Genomic DNA, 22,463 nt, shown 5'->3' on the forward strand with positions numbered 1-22,463 from the left:
CATGTTGGGCCTTATTATGTAATCATAAATGATCGTGGAAGTTATAGTATATTAGTATATTATACTAATTAGTATAATTATACTAATTAGTATTAGTATATTATACTAACTTGATGCACAGTGACTGAATACTGTGGCTCAAAAAACCATAGATAAGAGTAATGCTTGAAAAGGGGCAGGATGAAGGAAGAAGAAAGGAAGAAGCCCCCCATCCCTGAAGATTTTAACATTCTGAAAGCAAAATCCCAACATTCACATACTACCAAGCAAGGCAAACTATCATGGATTAGCAGCAGTGGGGTAAGGGCGCAAAAGTAAATAATCATGAAGCTTAGTAGCAATTCAACAATGCCCAAATCAAAAGCAGACTCATACACACCACTTTCCTCCTTGGAATTCCCCCTTGGAATCCAGAAAACTTTGGCCAGGCTAGCTAACTTGGGTGACGACTAGCATGGGAATTACAGTAAGAGAACAGAAGCAGCTCAGAGAATGGCTACTTCAGACATAGATATCATGACCAGAAATGGTGAAATGTGCTGCCATGGTAATTTTAAATGCTGGTGGTAGGAAAGGATAATGGAATCAGACATGTAGACTGAGACACAAATAATTGGAGAAAAACAATGTAAACAAGTCCTCAGGTCCGTATTCTGATAAATCTCCTCTGATATAAAAGCCCTTCTTTAAGAAAAGAGCATGGAGTACATATATCGTCATCTCAATATTACTCTCTGTATCTCCACTGAGTATTAATATAGGTTCAGTGATGCAGTCATGTTACTCTTTTTATGTCCACTATTAGGGCCCAGAGATCTGTAACTCACCCCAAGTAAACAGAAAACTCATGTTTGGGTCAGTCGAATCCCATTAAATATTGCAGTTTCTTCCCCTCAGCTCCAGCAGCAAAATATTCTTGCACTTTGCAAACATGGTTGTATATTGGCATATGTCCACCCTGCCTTTTAAGATGGAAAGCTAAGCAGTTCAAACCACAGAAAAGGCAAAATTACACCATTCAGAATTTATACAGAGTATACCCCCCCCTTTTGATATTATTGTCCCAAGCAAGCATTTTCATTTGCTTTGAAGTACACATAGTTTATGAAGTTAAATATCATGCAAATGAAGAAAGTGCCATTTATAAGTTCCTCTGGAAGTCGAAGAGCACTGTAGTTAATCTCACATTAAAGAGTAAAGGCTGCTAAAATTGGTAAAAATAAAAGGGAACAAGAAACAGAATGAATGCCAAAAATAATAATCATCACACTTCTCATACCCCTACTGGAAGGCAAGAAGGTGATGCCAATAATAGAAATCTTTCAGCCCTCCATATGTCATCAGAATGACACAACAATGATATCGGAGACATCATTTGGTATCAGGTTATCATTCATAAAAATACACAGGCTTGAGAAGGACCCATTCCTGTGTTCCCTTAAGCTGACACTGATGTCCTTTTAATGCAGACATTGTCCCTTGATCCAAGTTCAGAAATTTCTTCATTCTCCTTTAAGGTCCATCAGAATGTCCAGTTTTGATATTCATACCTTTCATGGCACACAGAAACAGCATCACAAGGAGTCCTGTTATGGTGTAGAGCTTTCCTAAGAGGTTTGCCAAAACGCGCAACAGAAATCTTTCCTCTACCTCTACCTTCTCGTACACTCTTGCACTTTCAATAACAATTTGTCACAAACTCCAAATGTAAACAATAACATAGTAAGCCCCACCCCAACTTCATTAAAAATCAGCCACAAACCCCCCAAACAATTGATACTTCTAGGTATTACATAAAGATCAATTTCAGCAAATACTCAAAATCCATTTACGAAATTACACAGAAGGGTTTTGTTTTTCCTATAAAAAAGCATGCACTCAAAGTACAAGAGATAGCGAAAGGTTTCATTTTGTTTGTTAAAAGCATAATCAAAACACCTCAAAAGTGTCATTAGTAAAGCTTGCATTCTCTTTGCTGGAAAATGTTGGCCTCTGTTTATATTTCTAATAGAAAGGGCAGTTCTGTTTCCATAGCTCCAGCATCTTCAATACTGTGAAATTTCCTGAAACTGCTTATGTAGGGAATGGCTGGGGTGAAAGGTACAAGCATAATTTATTTTTTCTTTTGCTTAAGGACAAACTTAAGTCTTGGAATGGCAGAAGGAAAGCATGTAGGTAAAATACCATAGACAATGGGATAAAAGGCTGGCTCAAAGGAAGAAAGCTGAATTGATAAAAGGTGAAACCAGTCAGCATTTTGGAGGCTCTTTCCAAAGACATTTATCTGGTATGCTGCTCTATGGCAGAGCCTGCTTCATCCTGCTAAAGAAGAGCTGTCATGTGCTTAGAAATCATGGGGGAAGATCCCACTGTCATACTGGATCTTTCACCAATCACTTTGCCCATTAGCACGCCAATGAAATATTACGGGTTTCCTTTTATTAAATGAAGCCAACAGAAGGAGAAAGGGATGAACATCCCAATCTGTTAAAACTATTATTAAACGTTATGGGCCCATCACAAAAAAAATCTTTACTTCTCCAGGAAGAGAAATTAACTATGTTTTCTCTCACTACTCTGAATAAAACCATATCAATGTAGTTTATCAGAGTTTAAGATGACAGTTTTCAGATTCATGCTTCACAGAACATGCAATTGTACTGGAGTGACAAAGTGCTGACCAAGAGCAAATTAGAACAAAAAAATCTGCATCAAGTATAAATCCACCAGTGGAAAAAGGTATCTGGCAAACTTACACTAGCAGATGGTAGCTTGCATCTTCCCTGCATGCTTCCCTTTCTGTCACTTCCCTAAAGATTTACTGGAAATGGTGATATTGAAATATTGAAGTCCAGCTTGAACCGGTGAGAATCACAGTTAATTGTGACAATATTTAATTAATGTGGATCCATGAGGACTAGGGTAAGTATTGGTGGAGGGTTATACCCTCAGGCTATTCCTCATGGGTTTCTTCTTTGCACAGACAGCTGTTTCATGCAGATGTGAGCCTGGCAGATGCCCTATAGTGTTAGATTGGTACAAAGCGGCAAACACGGAGCACGTGAAACAGAAAGGAAAGTTTTTGAAATTCTCATTGGATTATTTGTGGAGCATCTCTGTGAGAAAGGAATCCCAGCAGGAACCAAGCAGTAGAGACAGCAGCCAAGTTCCCTAGATAAAGGATAGCAGGGGTCTTCCCTTGGTAGTGAGGCAGTAAGAAACTTGGCCTGAGCAGCCAATGCTTCAGCTGAAAAACATAAAGAGAAATGGCTTTTTACTGTACTAAAATGATGCTTTTCGCATCTGGTTTCCCCTAGGCATTCCTATTCCATTTGTGTAAAGGTCGATGACTATTGACTGTGACTGCACCGAGACCTCCTGATATACTGAGATTTTTTTAAAGTCACTTTTGAAACTAGCTTTGATCAGTCTAGTAGATGCAAGTGCCAAAGCATGGTTTGTGTGTAAACCCCAGTTTGTATGCTTCTTGCTTCCTTTCTTCCCCCCAGCAGGAAGTATGTCTTCCCTATACTGCTGCATCTGTTTGCACAGGGAGATAGTGACACTAGTCAACAAACTTGAACTTATGTGTCACAACAAACCATGATTACTACTAGATTTTGCTTCTTTTAATACTGCTTTAATATTGTCTCTACTGAAATGTATGGGGTGGGTTATTTCCATTGCAACAGATTTTTAAACATCTGCAACCTCTGGACTAAGAACCAGGATTTTTTAGAAAAAGTGCAAACCAAACTAAATAAAGCAGCTATAAAACCTAGCTAGAAATCTCTGTTACTGCTAAATAAAAGTCCTGGTTTGCTTAACAATCTGCATTTAGAAAAGAGTCCAGTAGCACCTTTAAGACTAACCAACTTTACTGTAGCATAAGCTTTCAAGAACCACAGTTCTCTTTGTCAGATGCGTCTGATGAAGGGAACTGTGGTTCTCGCAAGCTTATGCTACAGTAAAGTTGGTTAGTCTTAAAGGTGCTACTGGACTCTTTTCTATTTTGCTGCTACAGACTAACACAGCTAACTCCTCTGTATCTGCATTTAGATAGTTTCAGGTGGATAGCTGTGTTGGAAGAACAAGATTAGAGTCCAGTAGCACCCTGAAGACCAACTAGATTTCCAGAGTATAAATTTTCAAGAGTATCTAACAAAGGGAGCTCAGTGTTTGAAAGTTTATATTCTAGAAAATGTTGTTCGCATTTCAGGTGCTACTAAACTCAAATCTGGCTTACCTTCATTCAGACATCATGGCTAACCATGATGTCTAACCAGGATTTAATCCAACCACAATGGTTCTTGAATGCAACCTATGTTTTCACAGGTGAAAAGACAATCCCATTTCCATAAAGATATTCACCTTTCAGAATTGAGAGGGGGTGGATTAAGAGCACTGTCAGAAGACAAAGTATGTAGAGAAGTGACCACCCCCTCCCCAAGTACCACTTCAGGGCTACAGAAGTGCAGAAGAACTGAAGATAGAATAGCCCATCAAGTAACCTGATTGAAGTATAAAAAGAGCAGGTGAGGGTCCCTACTGAAGTCAGTCTAAGACACCGCCCAGAGCCCCTGGGGATGGGCGGTATATAAATTGAATAAATAAATAAAATAAATAAAACATGGAAAGTGGCTACTGCAATGCCTTTTCCAGGCAATTATGACTGACTTGTGTATACTAAAAGCAAATATTTTAAAATCAACCATATGATTTAATCTGCCATTAAATGCTGCTCTGTTTTTGCACTGTCATCTTTATACTCCTACTTTTATTTTAGACTTATACCCCTGTTTACATTTTGAAACGGAATACTTCATGTCTTCTGGTATGACAAGAGAAGGCTCCTCTTTGACTGAAAGGACTTTTGTTGTGGCCTAGAAATGACTCACTGTGGTAAAACAGAAGGTGCTCCAGATCTGTGGAAGTGAACGATTTGCCATTTGCCATCCCGACGATGCCAGATACGAGTTTCCTCAGACTGTGCCGTGCGAGGGATTCCACTTGTGTCAACATACTGTGTGATGCGGATATAAGCAATGCAGGCAGACTCATCTCCCATTAAGTGGATATGTGGGTTCAGGATGGTAGTGTGCACTGGCTTGCTGTTTCTGGACCACACTGAGAGTGGAAGGACAAAGCAGTGAAATCAGTGTGATCTGCCCCTTGCTGCTTCAGCATAACCTCTTCTCTGCTCTTTACATAATTGTAGATAACACGAGAAAGGAAGGAAATTATACATGACATGGGATTTGTTTCATGTCAGTTTATGTGATCTCTCTCTCTCTCTCTCTCTCTCTCTCTCTCTCTCTCTCTCTCACACACACACACACACACACACACACACACACACACACACACGAATCTATCCAGCCCATCTTTGTATATTCACATGGGCAATGGCTCTACAAGATGGAGGAGGTCTTTCCCTGCCCAGATACTTTAATGTCCTGTTTAACACAAGATGCTAAGGTTCAAATCTCAAGCCTTAGCATATGCTCTAACTCAACCAAGTCACCCTTCTCTTTCCAGAAAGCTCAAAAGGGGATAAGGCAAACATAATGGAGATTGGATGAACCAAAATGTTTATAAGATGAAAGTTCTTCTTCAGGGAGTTCTTCAAGTTATGACAGCCAGGCTCTGAGAGGCAAGGTAAATGATGGCATTCAGGCCCCTTATTCACTTTATTATGAATCATATTGGATTTTGCGAGCGATTGTCACTGGGCAAGACAGTCCATATAAGTGATTTAATATCTAAACGTTTATGCTTCGATATCAATCAAAAGGCCTCTCAGGAGGGCAAAGTTTGCTTACAATTCTCAAAGTAAAAGCGATGGAATTCCAGCCCTTCCACCAGGTTCCCTAGAGCTTCTGGTTCGAAAGCAGTCATCCCAGGGTCACACATCTTTCTGCAAGGCCCATCAAAAAACAAAAAAATGGAAAAGGAAAGATTTAAACAAAACAAATTATCATTAGCAAAATTTGTTTAGTTCTGTATTTAAAGCTAAAACAGAATATATATATATATATATATATATATATATATATATATATATATATATATATATATATAATTCAAGTTTGTCTTAGTATAGTTTGACACTGAGAGATCCCTGTCTTTCGGTGCTACACCTCTGAAGATGCCAGTCACAGCTGCTGGCGAAACGTCAGGAACTACAATGCCAAGACCACGGCAATACAGCCCGGAAAACCCACAACAATCATCATTCTCCGGCCGTGAAAGCCTTCGACACTATAGAAATTATTTATTTACTTCATTTATACCCTCTCTTTCTCCCAAGTGAGGACCCAAAGCAGCTTATATTGTTCTCCTGTCCCATTTTATCTCCACAACAGCCCTGTGAGGTAGGTTCCTTCTCAAAGAGTGTTCCTCCCAATAGAGTGTTGTTTATCTGGACTGAAGAATTCAGAGTCTCTGTGTGAAGTCATAGTAACAGCAACTACTTTTTTTTAAAGTTCTAGCATGGAGTAGGGCAGTCTAACTTCAGATTAAAGGAATAGATTCAGGGATGCCATTCCCCCACTGGGGGTAGGGGATCCCCCACTCCCACCTTCTGCCCCTGCTTCTACTAACCTGACCAATGGGGGAGAAAAGATGGGGGAACAGGCCTCCCGGATGCGCTCCTAGGACTCACCTTTGGGAGTCATTGCTCTGCCCCTGAGAGTGCTCCTATGCTTCTCAGCAGGCTAATTTTGGCCCAGACAGGCCAAATTGTGCTTGTTTGGGGCCCAAATTGACCCACTAAGAAGCACTTGCATACTCCCACACCTGCGCAATTATGTTACTTCCTGGAAGCAAGGAGCACCAGGGAACACTGACAAGGTAAGGACCAGGTCCCCCCCCTCCTGCGAGAAGGGTAGAGGGACCTGGCATCCCTAAATAGCTTCATCATATACACTACAGTTACAGGCTGTGAAATACACAGATATCTGAAAGAGTAAGCTGAACTCACAAAAGCTCATAACAAATAAATGTTAGCCCTTAGGGAGCCACTGGGCATTTTTCTTATTCTACAAAGATGCAATCTGCTATTGGAGATGTTCAGTGGCCTCAGTTTATAACACTTGGGCCAATACCTTTTATGCCCAAGGATGGGGTTAAAATGTGTTGCATGCTCCCTTCACAGGGGATGGTAAACGGATCATAATGACCTGTTGATCAGCAGCTTAATGGAAAAATTGCTGCAGGAGAATTCTGCTTCGCACCTACGCTAACAGCTTACAGCATTCACCATTGTGGCTCTCTTGAGCCATAGCAATAAGGGGAAAGACATTCTTTAAATGTAGTTGTGCTCTTCACTAGAATGTCTACTGAGGGTAGGGTTACCAGGTACCCCTCACCTCCCATCAGGAAGGTGGTGTACCTGGTACTTACTTGTGCAGAGCACGAGGTCTTCATTTGTGCTCTGGTACTTACTTGTGCACACACCCCGGAGCTGGCATGATGACTTCACTTTTGGAAGTGACATCACCACACCGGCCACATGAGCGCTCCTGTGCTCCACACGGGGCCGATTCAGCCCCAAACAAAGCGCAGAAACTCTCCCACAGTCCCAGTGTGTTCCTGCACATAGCCACAAAGATTAACATAGTACTTCATACAAAGCAAGTGAAGGTTCTAGAACACTATTTGCTGGAAAAGAGAGTTGAATAGAAGTATGCTGTAGCCCAGAGAAACTGATCATGGCAACAGCCCTACATAGAAATGAAGATTTTTAAACATAGTTTTATCTGCAAAGGGTATATTACTGCAACAATTTAAGTTCTAGTCATATTAAAACCTCAGCAGCGGAGTGTAACACATGTAAAACCATTTTTTAAGCATCTCTAGATCTCAGGACCTAAATATTCACTGTCCAGTCCATAATACACCATTATCGAACAAGGCAATAAATCAGGCAGTACTGGCATAGCTACGTGAACTTAGGGCTGCCAGCTCCAGGTTGGGAAATTCCTGGAGATCTGAGGAGGGTGGGATTTCAGGAGGAAAGGGGCCTCGGTGGGCCATAAAACCATAGAGTCCACCCTCCAAAGCAACCATTTTCTCTGAAAGAACTGATCTCTATCATCTGGACATCAGATGTAATTCTGGGAGATCTCCAGCCACAATCTAGAAGTTGGCAACTCTATTTCTCAATGAACATTATTGACTATCTTCAGGTGAGGTGGCTGATGCCCCAAACAAGAGCTTGAGGTCAGTGATGGATTGGATGAGGACGAATAAACTGAAATGTAATTCAGGTGAGAAAAAATGGTATTGATGGTTTGACAAGTCTGATTTATCTGTAAAGCACAGCATCTGTTCCTGAAGGCATTGTGCACAGTTTGGAGCCACTTTTCTGGATGTCAGTTGTGGCCAGGAATGGCTTTTAATAGTGAATTTAATACTGTATTTAGTTTTCTAGCAGCCACAGGTGAAATGGTGACCTGATTTGTGTCTTACAGCCCAAACCTAAGCCTCAAGCACTGATTTATAGAATGCAACAAGGGAGGGAACTATGGAACACAGCATCTTCTCTGCAGGGGGGCTATGTGCCCTTTTGACCACTGCCACTATGATCACACCACCAACATGCCTCCACAGGCCCCTTGGCAGAGGCAACCCTAATAACATTCCCAAGCCCTCTACTGCACAAGAGTTCAGGTCTTGCTTGGGGAAGGGGCAGATTCAAAAACACCCAGGCAGGCATCTCCCCTCCCCACCTCAAAAGCAGACAAAGAAGTTTCATGGTAATTTTTGCACACACCTTGTATGCCAGCCACTGGACCAACAGGCCTTTAGCTGATTTGGCCATGTTGACTAAATGAGTTGGTATATGTTTGTGTGGTTTATAAACATGCAGGGGGGGTTTAGATGTATCCTTTGATGCTGCTGCTGATTTATTGTTTACTTGTGGATTATACAGATGTTGATTTATATTATATATAGCATTTGAATGGTTTATTTATACTGTGTTGTTCGTTGCCATGGAACCACATTTGGCAGAGTACAAATTTTAAAATAAAAATAAAATGTAGCTACCCTTATTAATTGTACTAATTCATTTCATGTGGTATTTCTCAACGTGCTGGATTAGAAGACAGCAAGATGGGCTGCTTGATAACAGTCATGGGTGTTGGGGACACGACAGTTTCAGGAAACAGCTTGACTTCTGTGCCAAGGCCTATTATCAATGTGTAGGTTCCAGACAGCAAAAACTGATTTTGTGAGGCCCCTTGTAATTAAACCAGTGCAGATACGCTTTTGTAAATGACGGAAGATTTCTTTTTCAAACTTTTAATCTTATTAAACTTTAGAAGATCAGTACAGTAAACTAACTATTTTGTTAGGCTCTGAATTTACAAGGATACGTGTCCTGTTAAAATTCTATTACTCTACCACCCTAGCTGATTATCTGTAGAACTAAAATTGGAGTCTGTGTAGGCTTGTGTGCAGGGCTTTTTTTCAGCAGGAACGCGGCGGAACGGAGTTCCGGAACCTCTTGAAAATGGTCACATGGCTGGTGGCCCCGCCCCCTGATCTCCAGAGAGAGGGGAGTTTAGATTGCCCTCCGAGGGCAATCTAAACTCCCCTCTGCCTGGAGATCAGGGGGCGGGGCCACCAGCCATGTGACCATTTTCTCTGAGGGCAACCCACTGAGTTCCACCACCTCTTTTCCCAGAAAAAAAGCCCTGCTTGTATGTGTTTTAAAAGCCTTTTCTTAGGGCAGAACAAAAACAAGCTCTGAAGCCTATGTTCTTCATTTGGAAATTCATGCTGTTTGTTCTCTCAGTCAGCAATTTGGGCCCATGCTTGCTCAGCAGTAATAGCAGTGACTTATCCTTGGCAATCTGCAAAAGAAATCCATCCATTTTAGTTATGATGGGAGATGATCAAGACACAGTCGTTTAGGAGGAGCCAAGAAGGAAAACAAACCTCCTTGAAGTTTGTTCCTAGGTGTTCTCTGTAAGGCCAGAAATAAAAATAATTAATTTGCTTACCTTCAGAGCAACCTGATGTTTCAAAGCTGGACAGCATCACCAAACTGCTTTGAACAACTCAAGCCTTTTGGAGATATTTGCTGCTAGCCTGACTTTTATATGGATCAGCATCCCCCACTCGCCCCAATGCCAAAACACCCACTGGGCATACTCACGTGTAGGACTCAAAATCCCCATTGCTTATTGCTTCAATCAGCTGCTCTGTCACCTTAATGATTTCCTGTTTTCGTACTGTTGGGTTTAAAAATAGAGACAGTAAAATATTTAACAAATAATAAGCAAAAATCCTTAGAGGAATATGGAATGAGTAACAGATTGCTGGGAGAAAGAACATTCTCAGGGCTGTGTGCATTATGATTCTTCCACATTCAGAAAAAGAACCAAATGGGTGGTACTGGGGAAATCAACATTTCAATTTTCATTTTTTCAAAAGCATGTTCCTGGTTCTTATCATTGGGAAAATATCTTTTAAAGTCTGTGAGGCACCAGCTCGTAAAATCTCAGAAGCCAGAAGGGTGGCTAAATAAGATTTTCAGCTGTTGTGGGACAGGCTTCAGCACAGAATTTAGAAATTATGCACATTTGGACAACCAGCATAATTTAGACAGTCTGCAGTGTAGAGTCCAGCATCTCCTGGCACAAAATTTAGAATGCTGAGAATTGTTCTTAACACAGAACACACACAGGCCTAGGTATTCTAACCAGGAAAAAGAAAGGCTATAGAGATGTAAAGTTTCTAGCAACAACTGGGTAAGGAAAATTCCAGAATGAGGGAGAACTTGAAAAGAATTCTTTGGTTGCAGCTTTTAATGGGGAAGGTGAGGAAAAGACCATTTTATTGGGCTGTATTTGGTATCTAGTGACTGCAGTGCCTACAGAGATTCAAATCCAGGATCAGCTTTGCTACTTAGAGCCAAATTACAAGTGACGCCTTACACAGGTTGGACACTTGTCAGCTTCCCTCAAGTTTTGATGGGAAATGTAGGCGCCCTGGTTTTACAGCTTGGCTCTCCATTACAGCTGCAAGTCCAGGATGCCTACATTTCCCATCAAAACTTGAGGGAAGCTGACAAGTGTCCAACCTGTGTTAGGTGTCACTTGTAGCTTGGCTCTTAGCTGCAAATAAACACTCAACTGTGGTGGGTGGCAGCTGACATAGGAACAGCCTTCATAGACAGATGTGACCCTGTGTTGCCTTCTTACTGCTAGTGAGAATGAAGCTAGGAAATAAACTATGTTGTTTGGTAAGACTATACCCAAAAACATATATTTAAGGGAATGAGTTGGTAAAGGAAACTAATGGAGAGACAAGTGAATGAAGGATAAAAGATGGGAGAATAATGGAATTACCCTAGATTAAGTATGAATATTACAAGCTTTATGTCATATTAATATAAAAATATTTGATTCCTGGAGCAACTAACAACTTATTAAAACAATTAAACCACTGTTCATCATCATCAACAACAATAACAACAAAAATGTAAACAAAAAGAAATTAAAGACAGTAACTTGATCAGTAGAATAAAAATCCAAATTCAAAAATCTATTTACAAAAACCAAAAAAGCAGTAACCCAAAATAGATGCAATGAACAAATAACAGTACAGTGAAGTATCTCTGCAGCCACAATATTTCATGGCCTAGGAGTTAAACTGCAATATTTCTACACTTCAAGGACAAAAGTATAGTAATTCTGTGGTTAGATGGCCAAAGTGCAGTACTTCCTTAATTTTAATGACCCAATGCCAAGGCATATAATTTTTATTGTCATCATAATACCTTTTATGATTGGAGAATGTAGTTCAATAACCTTGAGGTTTGAAACAAGAGGTTGTCTGTGGCAAGCACAACAGATACAAAACTAAAGCTAGGAACTTCCAAACTGCAGATGATGGGAGGAGCTGTGTCCAAAATGAAAGGCATGAGAACATCTTGGTCCAGGTTGTCTCCCGATCCACCCACATGCTATTTGTATTAGAAGCTCCAGTAACTTAAATAAAAATACAGTTAAAAGTCTCATAGTTGGCCACTGGCTTCTGGATGATCATGGGAATTGCAGTGAATCCAAACATGAAAGGAATGAGAACTTCTTGGCCTGTGCAATCCCCACAGTGATTGGGGATTGGAAGCTATCACTATTTGTGGCAGGCACAACTTGTCTGAAAATAAAGCTAGGGGGTTAGAAATAGGTGATTACCTTCAGGATGGCAGTGAGACTTGCAGTGACAAACAATGAAGGGATTTGTAAGATCCTGGTACAGATTATCCCAGAAAAAAACCTTTGGTATTTGCAGTGGAAGCAAAGGTTTACTCGTGAGAAGCCAGCTACAGTTTGGAAAAATGGTTGATGACTTTTGCTGTTGCTTCCTCGGGTATTGCTGCAGCTCTTTGGGAGGAGACAAAACTGCTCCTTCAGTATTCAAAGTACCATTAAATATGGAGAGTGCGGGGAGTTTTCAGGTTTGTGAGTGGAGTGAGCAGGTATGGAGCCCTTAATTATCCATAAATCTTACATCCTCATAAAAGAGAAGATAGAAATAACTTCCCTATTCCCATTCACCAAGGCAGAAAACCATAGCTTCCAAAGCAAAAAGAATGTGTGTATGTGTGTGTGTGGGGGATGTTTGAGGATTACATAGGCCAGGATGTTCCAATCCCTTTCATGTTTGACACTGCAACTCCCATGGCCATCCTGAAGCAGGTGCCCCATTTTGAGGGACCTAGCTTTATTTTTGGATGACTTGTGCCTGCAGTCGTGACAGGTAACCCCTGGCAACTGGTGGGGGTAGGAGAGACAACAGGGAGCAGTGGAACTTACCTGCGATGTAATGATGTCACTTCCAGAGGTGACATCATCATGTCATGTTATGCCAGAACCTCTCAGATTTGGGGGCAAAAATTTTACAGTTTTTGTCTACAAACTATGGTTTCACCACCAACATGATGCCATCATTTCTGGGTACAAAGGAAATGACATCATTATATCACCAGAAATGTGAAGACTGCCAGCAAGGGCCTGCAGCAGGGGGTAAGTTGTCCCCATGTTCCTCTTTCCCTCTCTATTTTCCTCCTGCTGGCCAGGTGAGCAGTAGCAGAGGTGTGTGTGTGTGGCAGTTGGGGACAGGGAATCCCCCATCCCCAGTGGGGGGCTGGAAAGTTGTCAACCTTCTGTGCCTGTCACAGCACAGGCACCCTTAGCTTCCATTGCAAATAGCATCAGGTTATGATTGGAGAATCATAACCCAAGCCACTCCCAATTCCTTTGATTTTTGACATGGCAACTCCCATCATCTTGAACTGTGTGCCCAAGTTTCATAAGCCTAACTTCATTTTATGATGTGTTGTGTCTTTCACAATCAACAGTGACTTCTAATGCAAAATTGGGGGGCAGGTTCATAGTGATAGTACAGGCCTGGATGTTCTGATTCCCTTCACATTTGGTGTCCCATGCCCATCCTGAAGAGGGTGGTCAATTTTGAGATGTCTAGCTGCATTTTCTGAGGAGTTATGCATGCCACAGATGGACAGATGGCTCCTTTTATTTATACAGACAAAGTTGAGTGTTTTCTGGAAAAGATATTTTGGTGACAAACAACAAGAAAAGAGAGCTTAGCAGGGCAAAGAAAAACATACAGATGAAATTAAAGATTGGAGAAGCATTTCAATGAATGAGGTTAAGTCTATATTGAAAGGAGAATTGAATTTGCTTCAGTCTGAGATTTGTGATAAGATGGATAAGATTTGGAATGCGGTAGAAAGCAATGTGGATACCAGAGCTGCTGTCTGGAAGGTAAGGTATTAGAACAAGAAAACAGAATTAGGAGTTTAGAGAATTTGGCTCTACAACAGGGAGAAAGTAAGATTTAAATAGCAAACTATAAAAACAGGGAAATTGGTGGGTAAACTGGGAGAAGATTCGAGAAAGAAGAGAATTTAGACTTATCTTAAGAAATAAATAATATTAAAAACAATATTATTTTGAAGGGTATTCTTGAAGAAGTAGATAGAAATTGTGGTCAATTTATTTATGGAAGTGACAGGAGCTGACACAAATAATACCACTGGTATAGATTTTGTACATACAATTAGTTCTTTTTGATCCTGTCAGCTGTGATGGATATAGATTTGAAGAAAGGGATTTTATATACTACTTCTGTGCCTTTCAATATTACATGCCTTGCACTTTTTCTATGCTCAGGAGCCAATGTAGTATTTGTAATGCAACCTGTAAGAATATGACACTTGAAACAAGAATAACAGAGAAGAATGTATGCTGACTAAAAAATATACTGCTTGTAGAGATGCACTTATAAAAACATTTCACATATGTTATATTATTCTATAAGATTCCAATGGGAATCAATACCAGAGAGCCTTTTGTAAAAACTGATTTATGCAGCAAGCTGGGTCGGCCACCTGTGGCATTATCTCCCTCAAGGCTGCAAAACTGGGAGAAAGGGCAGAAATGGGGGAAACATTCCTTTCTGCTCATGGACTTCAGTTATCTGAAGGCCCCAAGGCTGCCAGATTGAGACTTCATGGTGCCGTAGAAGGTAACAGTGGCAAAAGGAAGTGGGCAAAAGAGTAGAAGGTGTCCTTCCAAAATGAGGACAAGATAAGAAGCTGCAAGAATTGGAATTCCCCCAAGTAGGGGGCTGACCCAGAATTGCGTCTTCAAATCAGAACTGACCCTAGATACCTTACGAACCAATAAGTTAACAAATATTAGAATATTGAAATATTATTATAATTAACCTGAGGTATTAATTGCTTTGCATTCCTATTGTAGTTTTGATGAGCTTTGCACATAAGGAGACTGTCTACTTCTGTGTAAAAAAAAAAAGGACTCATCCACCATTTAATTAAACAGTCCATTTTACTCCAATTCAAACAGGACTCCCTGATTTTATTTTTTATTGTGGTTGGTCAAAGGGAGAAAGATACCACAGAAGCGCAAAGTTTGCGCATAACAGTTGTGTCCCTGGAAATTCTGGCTAGAATGTGGTAACTTTCAAGCAAAATCAAAGCCTCTGAAACAACGCAGAGAAGGTACTCCAAAAATTAAAGATCTTCTTCTCTTTGGCTGACATTAACATTAACTTAGGAAAATATCTTTTTTTAAAAAAAATAAACTTTTTATTAACTTTAAAAAACAACATACAATGCGTAAACAGGAAAACAAATTACACAATATTAAAGTCAACTATAATACAAGAAAAAACAGATAGCTTATAATATACTACCAGTTTTCAAATATAATATTAACAAAGGAAAAAGAAAATTTGCTTAGAGAATTGCAATATACCTAAGCAGAGAGGGAGGTTCTTTACAGTTTGTATGGAACCTAACATACTGCTCAGAAACACCATGAGACAAACGGTAAATGCTTTGGAGGGTGTATATCATTGGTTAATAAGTAGTCAAAGAAAGGGAGCCATTTTGTCATGAAATCAGTTTCTTTTGGAAAATGCTGAGATATATAAATAGAATCATAAACCTTCTCCTGGATATAATAATCCCAGACTCTGGAAAACCAACTGTCGATAGATGGGATCTTGGGGGACTTCCAGTTAGCTGCCAAAAGGGATTTTCCAGCCATTAGGAGGTCATTAATTAATTCTTTCCTAATGCTTGGGATATCCATGTTGTCCCATTGATTTAGAAAAATTAGCTTAATATCAAAGGGTACTTCATAACCTGTTATTTCTTTTATTAGGAAAATATCTTGATAGCCAAGCGTGATCTAGTCAAATCTTGGAAACTAAGCAGAGCTAGCCTTGGTTAGGAACTGGATGGGAGACCTCCAATGAAGATCAAAGTTGCAGAGGCAGGCAATGGCAAACCACCTCTGTTAGTCTCTTGCCATGAAAATCTCACCAGGAGTCACTCACCATAAGTCAGCTATGACTTGATGCCACTCTCCACCACCACCACAACTCCAGAACATAAAGGCTGCAATCCTAAGAATGTTCTCCTGGGAGCAAGCCCCATTGAATAAAATGGGAATTACTTCTGAACAGAGCTGCTTAGTATAGCTCCCAAAGAAAATGAAGGGAATTTAAAAGATAAACAGATGAATTAAGGACACTGGGAATATAATTTATTATTATTTTATCAAGGGAATATTACAGTGGTTTATGAAGCTGAAGAAGAAAATAGATATATTGGAAAATTTGCAGGATATGTACAGTAAGCAAAGTATTTGTAGATGATGATACAATACAGACTCAGGATAACTTAGGGTTGCCAACTCTGGATTGGGAAATTCTTGTAGATATGGGGACAGAGCCTGGGGAGGGCAGAATTTGGGAAGGGGGGGGTTGCCATAGAGGCCACCCTCCAAAACAGCCATTTTCTCCTGGGGAACTGATTTATGTAGTCTGTAATCAGTTGTAATCCCAGATCTCCAAGCCCCATTTGGAGGCTGGTAGTCCTTGGATAACTAGCAGGAGAATAAAGAGATGATTTGAGTAGAAATCAAGAGTCCTATAGAGATACATTGATATTTCTGGATCCATTAAACAACAACAAACAGATTGAAGTCTTAAAAAGGCAACATTCGAGCTACAGACAGAGAAGGAAATCTTTACTAGTAGATTTAAAAGCAGCAACATTAATTTTGAAAGTATTATCAGTTCATGTAAGAAGACAACCACCCTATAAGCAGGAGAGTATTTTCCAAACTTTATAGTGAATATAATAATGATACAAGGAAAACATATTTAATTTATAATAAGAAGAAATTAGATGATGTATTCTCTGCTACTAATAATTCACCAACCAAAGGGCTATTTTAATTTTGTTTTAAAAAATTAGATGTTAGTGTGTATAAAGCATTTTTATATCTTCCTCTTTCTCACTCAGGAACCTGATAAAAAGGCAGGCCCAGCTGGGAGAAAGGGGGAAGGACTGCAAGGAAAGGAGACTGTCAAGGGCAGGCACAGGGGAGACAGGCGGCTCAATCAAAGAAGGAGCAGAGATAGCTCTCAAGGAAGAGAAAGTCTGGGACTGGAAGGAAAGAGGACCAGGCAATGGAGACAGGGTTGCAAGGTCCCCCCCCCCCTACCTTAATTCCACGGGACAGAGGTGGCTGGAAACGAGAAGGGTTGCCGGTTCCTCCTCCGTGCATGTGTGCAAAGTGCTCTCATGCTCTGTGGGGCTTGAAATGACATCACTTCTGGTTCAAAATGGAAGTGACAGTGTCTCAGAGGGGCTGATCCTTTAGGAATTGACCCCAAATTGGGAAAGGCCTGCAGACTCAGATTAAAGAGACAGCACTCTTTAGCTCTGTGCAAAAGAGAATAAATGAAGGGCTCGAGGCAGCTGAAGATGGCAGTGGGCAAAGGGAGGAATACGATGTGATAGGTACCCCTGCCTCAAGGTGCATGTTGAGCCCAAATGTGATGAGCCAGGCAGCCTCACAATTGATGTGGTATTCCCTATTCCATACATACATCTCTTATATATATATCTCTTATATCTCTTTTATACACACACACACACACACACACACACCTCTCTATACATAGGGGGGAAAGCCCAAATTACATACTCAAAGTTATTTTGCCTATTATAGTGTAGGTAGCCTTGCTAGGTACCTGCTGATGGTGGGCAATTCCCTGGTGATTCCTGCCTCTACCCACCAATTGCCAGCTGATCAGTGGGAGAAGGCAGACCAAGGAAATGGGCACCCATGCACCTCTGGTCAATGACATCACTTCTGGTGTGACCCAGAAGTGATGACATTGTGCCAGGGCCAATTCTTTAACAATTGTCATAAAACATCAGCCCTGGTGTGACTCCATCACTTCCTGGTCACTCCAGAAGTGACGTTATTACCTGGAGCTGTGCGTGTGCTGGTTGGCACACATGTGCACGAAGAAGACAGGTGAGTACCTGCTGCCTCCCCCACCTCCCACTGGTTACCAGTTTCCCACTGGTTCCTACTGGAATTCTGAGTGTAGGTATGGCTGAAAAGCCAATTTCATATGATTAAAATCCACTTTGTGGATAAATACAAATAGTGAACAAATGTTGATAACAGAACTCTAATATGAGGGTTTCCCCCCTTAAAAAAAACAGACTAAGGGTAATTTTGAATGAAGTATGTGTTTTAACTGTTTCCTAGCCTGCCAGTTCTACCATCCAAATCTTCCCCTAATAGCTTCCTTCTTCCTCAGAGTTCAAAATACATACATTTTGAAATCTCTTGAGGAGATCTGAAACAAGGAAACAGCAGGTGGAAGAAAGGTTAAGTTCCTACTTCTTCTTCTGTATGTAAAAATCTGCCCCCCATAAACTGCTTTTCTACTCCCCCCTCCCAAAACAACAAATAGCACTGGGGCTTGGTTACATATGTTTGCACATAATGTGTTACTGGCCCTTAATTACTATAATACCAAGCTTTGGGCCTTGTTTACCAGAAAGATTATTATTTCCACAAGGCTGAACAGACATTAAATTGTGAATGTCAGGTGATCTTTTTCTCAGATTGTATGGGTTGTACCTCAATTAAATGAAAAAAAAATATTAACAGCCTTCCGGCCTTTTCCTTAGCCAAAGGATGAATAAACATGCTAAATTAACTCCTTGCGTTACTGTCACCTGCCTTGAAGTGACAGCTGTTATGTTTTAAACAAGAAACATAGAAAACACTTCTGTATCCATGTTTATCCACTGGGAGGCAAAAAGACAACCAGATAATGCAAAATTCAGGAAAGATCCATTCTGTTCTGTTCCTCAATTCTATTCTTGTTAGACCTGCAAAGGGCTGTAATCTCAAAAACCCTGCAACGCACCCTGTGAAATGAATCTTCCAAAAAGTTTTGCCAAAACATTCTGCTGTGCTCATTAATAAGATTCTATTTTAGACACACTGTATAACTTTAAATTCTTATGCTAAAGAAACAAAGTAGTTAATAAAATCCTGTGTGTATTTGAGAAGGACTTGTCTGCAATACTTCTGTCTTTTTAATTTTCACCACCCACAGAGAGACATATTCCTTCCATTCCCTCATCATGAGTTATTCCCAGTGAGCAAATTTTCAATTAACTAAATGTGAGGTCAAAGTTCATCACTACAGCAGATGAGTTCTTTTCATTGGAGAGACTTTACAAATTAACAGAGAGAAATTATTTCCTAGGCTATTATTGGAACACTGGCCCTGTCAAGTAACAGGAAGTATCAAGGGGTCACAGATTTCCTTAGGTTCGTCTCAAAGGGTAATTTAAAATGAGGAGATAAAAAGTACTTCTGAAGAGATACGGAGAAGATGAAAAGGGAAAAGGGGGGAAAGGGTTAATGGTTGCTCAGTGGGTAGAAGAATCAGGTTATTTAAATACTGTCAATACCCGGCATCAACAGAATATCTAAATGGCATGAATCTTGCTCCAGAAAATTCTGAGCAAATTAGAGTAGGGGCTCAAGTAGTTGGATAAGACAGATGGAAGACAGGAAGGCCAAGAAAATTCCATCAAGCCAAAGGGCGAACATGGATATTGAACATCAAGTTTGGTGAACAACTTGGTCAAATATTTGTTTAAAAAAATTATAGCTTTCTCTGTCTTCTCTTCATTTTCTTCAGACTGATGCTTATGTACACTAATCACCCATGGGACTGAAGCTGGTGGTCTTCCTTCAGGTTAGAGACATTTATTCCTGAAGTTTTTTCTCAGACCATCTTCTCAGGATGAGGTCAGGTCCAGTCTCTGATAATTCTCCCTCTGTTCCAGCCATCATTCTCCACAAACAAAATTTAATCTATCCTGCCCAACTCCATCCAGGGACGTGTTAACCCATGGCCAGGCCCCTTGACTTTCAGGTATTTTGGGCCCACTCTCGCACTTCAGTCTTTCACCCCATTACAGCTGACAGCCTGACCCTGGTACAGTAGGTACTAGCCAGCAGTACATAGCCCTATATCCATTTTGAGGGTCTCCTGAAGAATTCTATTCACAATTTTTAAAATATTTTTTTTGCAGAAGTAGAACTCTTCAAAAAAGCACATTTTGGGGGTATAATTGTTCAATTCTGTAATATTTTGAAGTGAATACAATTTTTATTATTTATTAAAAATATATAATTTATGGATAATCGTTTTACTATAAGAGACAATTTGTTTCACTTCAATAAGGAAGTAGTTAATTATATCATTAATAGAGGTTATATAAGAGAATCAATTAATTGGCTGTTTCCACATGTTTTCTTGCATGAGATTTGTGCGACGTCATGTGACATCGTGCAAATCTCATGCGAGAAAACGCGATCTTCCACGTTTTTCGCACAATCTTCTGGGTTGTTACGAGCAGCGGGGAGCCGTGTGGAAACGGCCATTGTAATTTATGTGAGGGTGTGCCTAAGCAAAAAAATTGATGGGCTGGTAATCTCTGCAGGGCCTCTAGGCTACAGTCTTTTGAATAATACGTCCCTGACTCCATCATAAAATCTAAAAGTTTGCTTCAAAGAAATGCAAGTACTGATCAAGCTCAAAGGACAGTATGGGTGACTGTTGGAAACATGTATAGGATGCATAGAGAATGCCTCTTATACTCACCTACTTATATTAACTGTTAATCACAGTGACACACAGAAATTCCTGCAATAGGCCAGTTGCTGCTTCCATATGATCTGGTCGTCATGCTGCATCAATTACATGTGCAAGTGGGAACCACATGGGATGGGTGTAGCATATGGCTAGTATGCACATCAGTGCTGCCAGCTATCAAAGCGATGAGGCATTGGCGGGGGAATTTATCATGTGTTCCACTGGTTCCACATGGTACCTGGTTGCAGCAGGATTGCTAATTCATTAATTGTAATTATAATAACAATATTATTCCACAGGAATTTTTGAGCATTGAAGATGAATGTGAATATGAATTTAATTCTTTAGGAACCGACATAAGATCTAATATTTACACTTCTCAAGATTTTCTTATGCAAAACAAATGGTCTCTCTGAGAATTCAGAAACAGATTTTGAAACTTACGTTTTTGAATAGCTCTTCTGTAGTTTGACACTGAAAACTACTTAAGGGTTCATAGTTTTGATCAACTTTTTTGCAAAATATGCATATTAAAATTCAAAAGGGTGACCCTGAGATCAACTTTTGTATTGCCAGAATTGCATACTATACCTTTGGTGTCTTCATCTTCAATGGTGGTGTTTGTGCTCTCTGAAGATTCCTGAACAAAGAATGGACAGGAGAGAAGCAAAATAAGACCCACCCTTTATTCAGAAAGTCCATTTGGTCACCTGTCACCTAGCTCCACCCCAGAACACCAATCACTGCAAAGGGACAAAAACAAGGTAAGTATCAGATTAAAAAAAACACTAATCAGTAATTTATCAGTAACAACAGCTCTTGTTTTGTAACTATAATACTTGTCACAGCTTTTAAATCATGAATAACCAATACATCTAACTGTGAAGAATCTTGTAGAAATGGATTCACCTTTCTTCCATTAGTCTACTGCAGTGATGTACGAAATTGATCCAGCAGGAGTGGGGCTTGAAGTCTCTTACCATAATAACTAAAAGGGGCAAGAGGGGCTGTGTAAGACTGAAAGACACCATGTTGACTGTACAATCAGGAGAGGAATGTACAAATTAACAAAGAGGGAGCTAGAATGAGAGAGTGAGGGGGGTTGTGCAGGAGTGAAAGAAATCACATTGACTGCATAGTAAAGAAAGAAATGTACAATAAAACAAAGAGGGGTTCCAAGACCCACATGGACCACCAAAGGCTGACACACATCTCCTTCCATAAATAGCCGAATGGTACACAAATTAATGCAGAGAAAGAGATCCATTAATTCTCCAAGTTTCTCACCAAGACAACTCAATTAACTGAACAAGATTCATGGGTCAATCAGTTCATCCCACCAGAAGCTTATTTACATGTTACCCACAATCACAAGTGGCAGGTTGACCAAGGCCGTCAGCTGTTTGGTCTCCTGTGACTGTATAGTTCCAGCAGAGCCATATAAGATGGCATTTTCTTTCATGGTTCCTTGGCTGATGCAGCTTGCAGACCTGCTAAAGGAGAAGTTCCATGGAGAACCTTTCACTAGAAACTGGAATTAGGTTCTCAGTGCTTTTGGGCTTCAACTATCATTCTGCAGCAGCCATCCCTGTTCATAGGATCTGTAGGGGAGACACTGTTCAGAAAGTGTTACCTTCAACCCTACTTTCCATCACTCAAAAGTAAGTCCCAAAAACAGGGAAGGCTGGAACATGTTGAAAGGCCCAACATTATCTGCATTGAGGAAGACAAAGGACACTCACCATTAACTGAACGCTGGAACTGGACTTTCTTTTCTGGAAAAACAAGGAGAAGAGATGGGACAAGAAGAGACACAGAGTGAGAAAGAAGGAAGGGAGCAGAACATGGGATGTAGTGGGTCCTGATCTTTCTGAACTGAACCTTTTAGAGAGATGAAGAATTTGTGG

General features: G+C 40.3%; 1 protein-coding gene across 1 annotated transcript in view; it reads right to left on the reverse strand.

The window, feature by feature from the left end:
• Positions 1 to 1,005: 1,005 nt before the first annotated feature.
• Positions 1,006 to 22,463, reverse strand: part of CAMK2A (calcium/calmodulin dependent protein kinase II alpha) — a 179,236-nt gene continuing 157,778 nt past the window's right edge. The window contains exons 15-20 of the mRNA XM_054975219.1: positions 22,299 to 22,331; positions 21,148 to 21,196; positions 10,166 to 10,241; positions 5,823 to 5,917; positions 4,899 to 5,127; positions 1,006 to 3,247 (exon numbers count right to left, since the gene is read on the reverse strand). Of these exons, the coding sequence (XP_054831194.1) occupies positions 3,244 to 3,247; positions 4,899 to 5,127; positions 5,823 to 5,917; positions 10,166 to 10,241; positions 21,148 to 21,196; positions 22,299 to 22,331 (486 nt within the window). The 3' untranslated portion in view covers positions 1,006 to 3,243. The remainder of the gene's footprint in view (positions 3,248 to 4,898; positions 5,128 to 5,822; positions 5,918 to 10,165; positions 10,242 to 21,147; positions 21,197 to 22,298; positions 22,332 to 22,463) is intronic.

This window comes from Eublepharis macularius, chromosome 4, assembly GCF_028583425.1.
Source record: "Eublepharis macularius isolate TG4126 chromosome 4, MPM_Emac_v1.0, whole genome shotgun sequence".
Classification (NCBI taxonomy): Eukaryota; Metazoa; Chordata; class Lepidosauria; order Squamata; family Eublepharidae; genus Eublepharis; species Eublepharis macularius.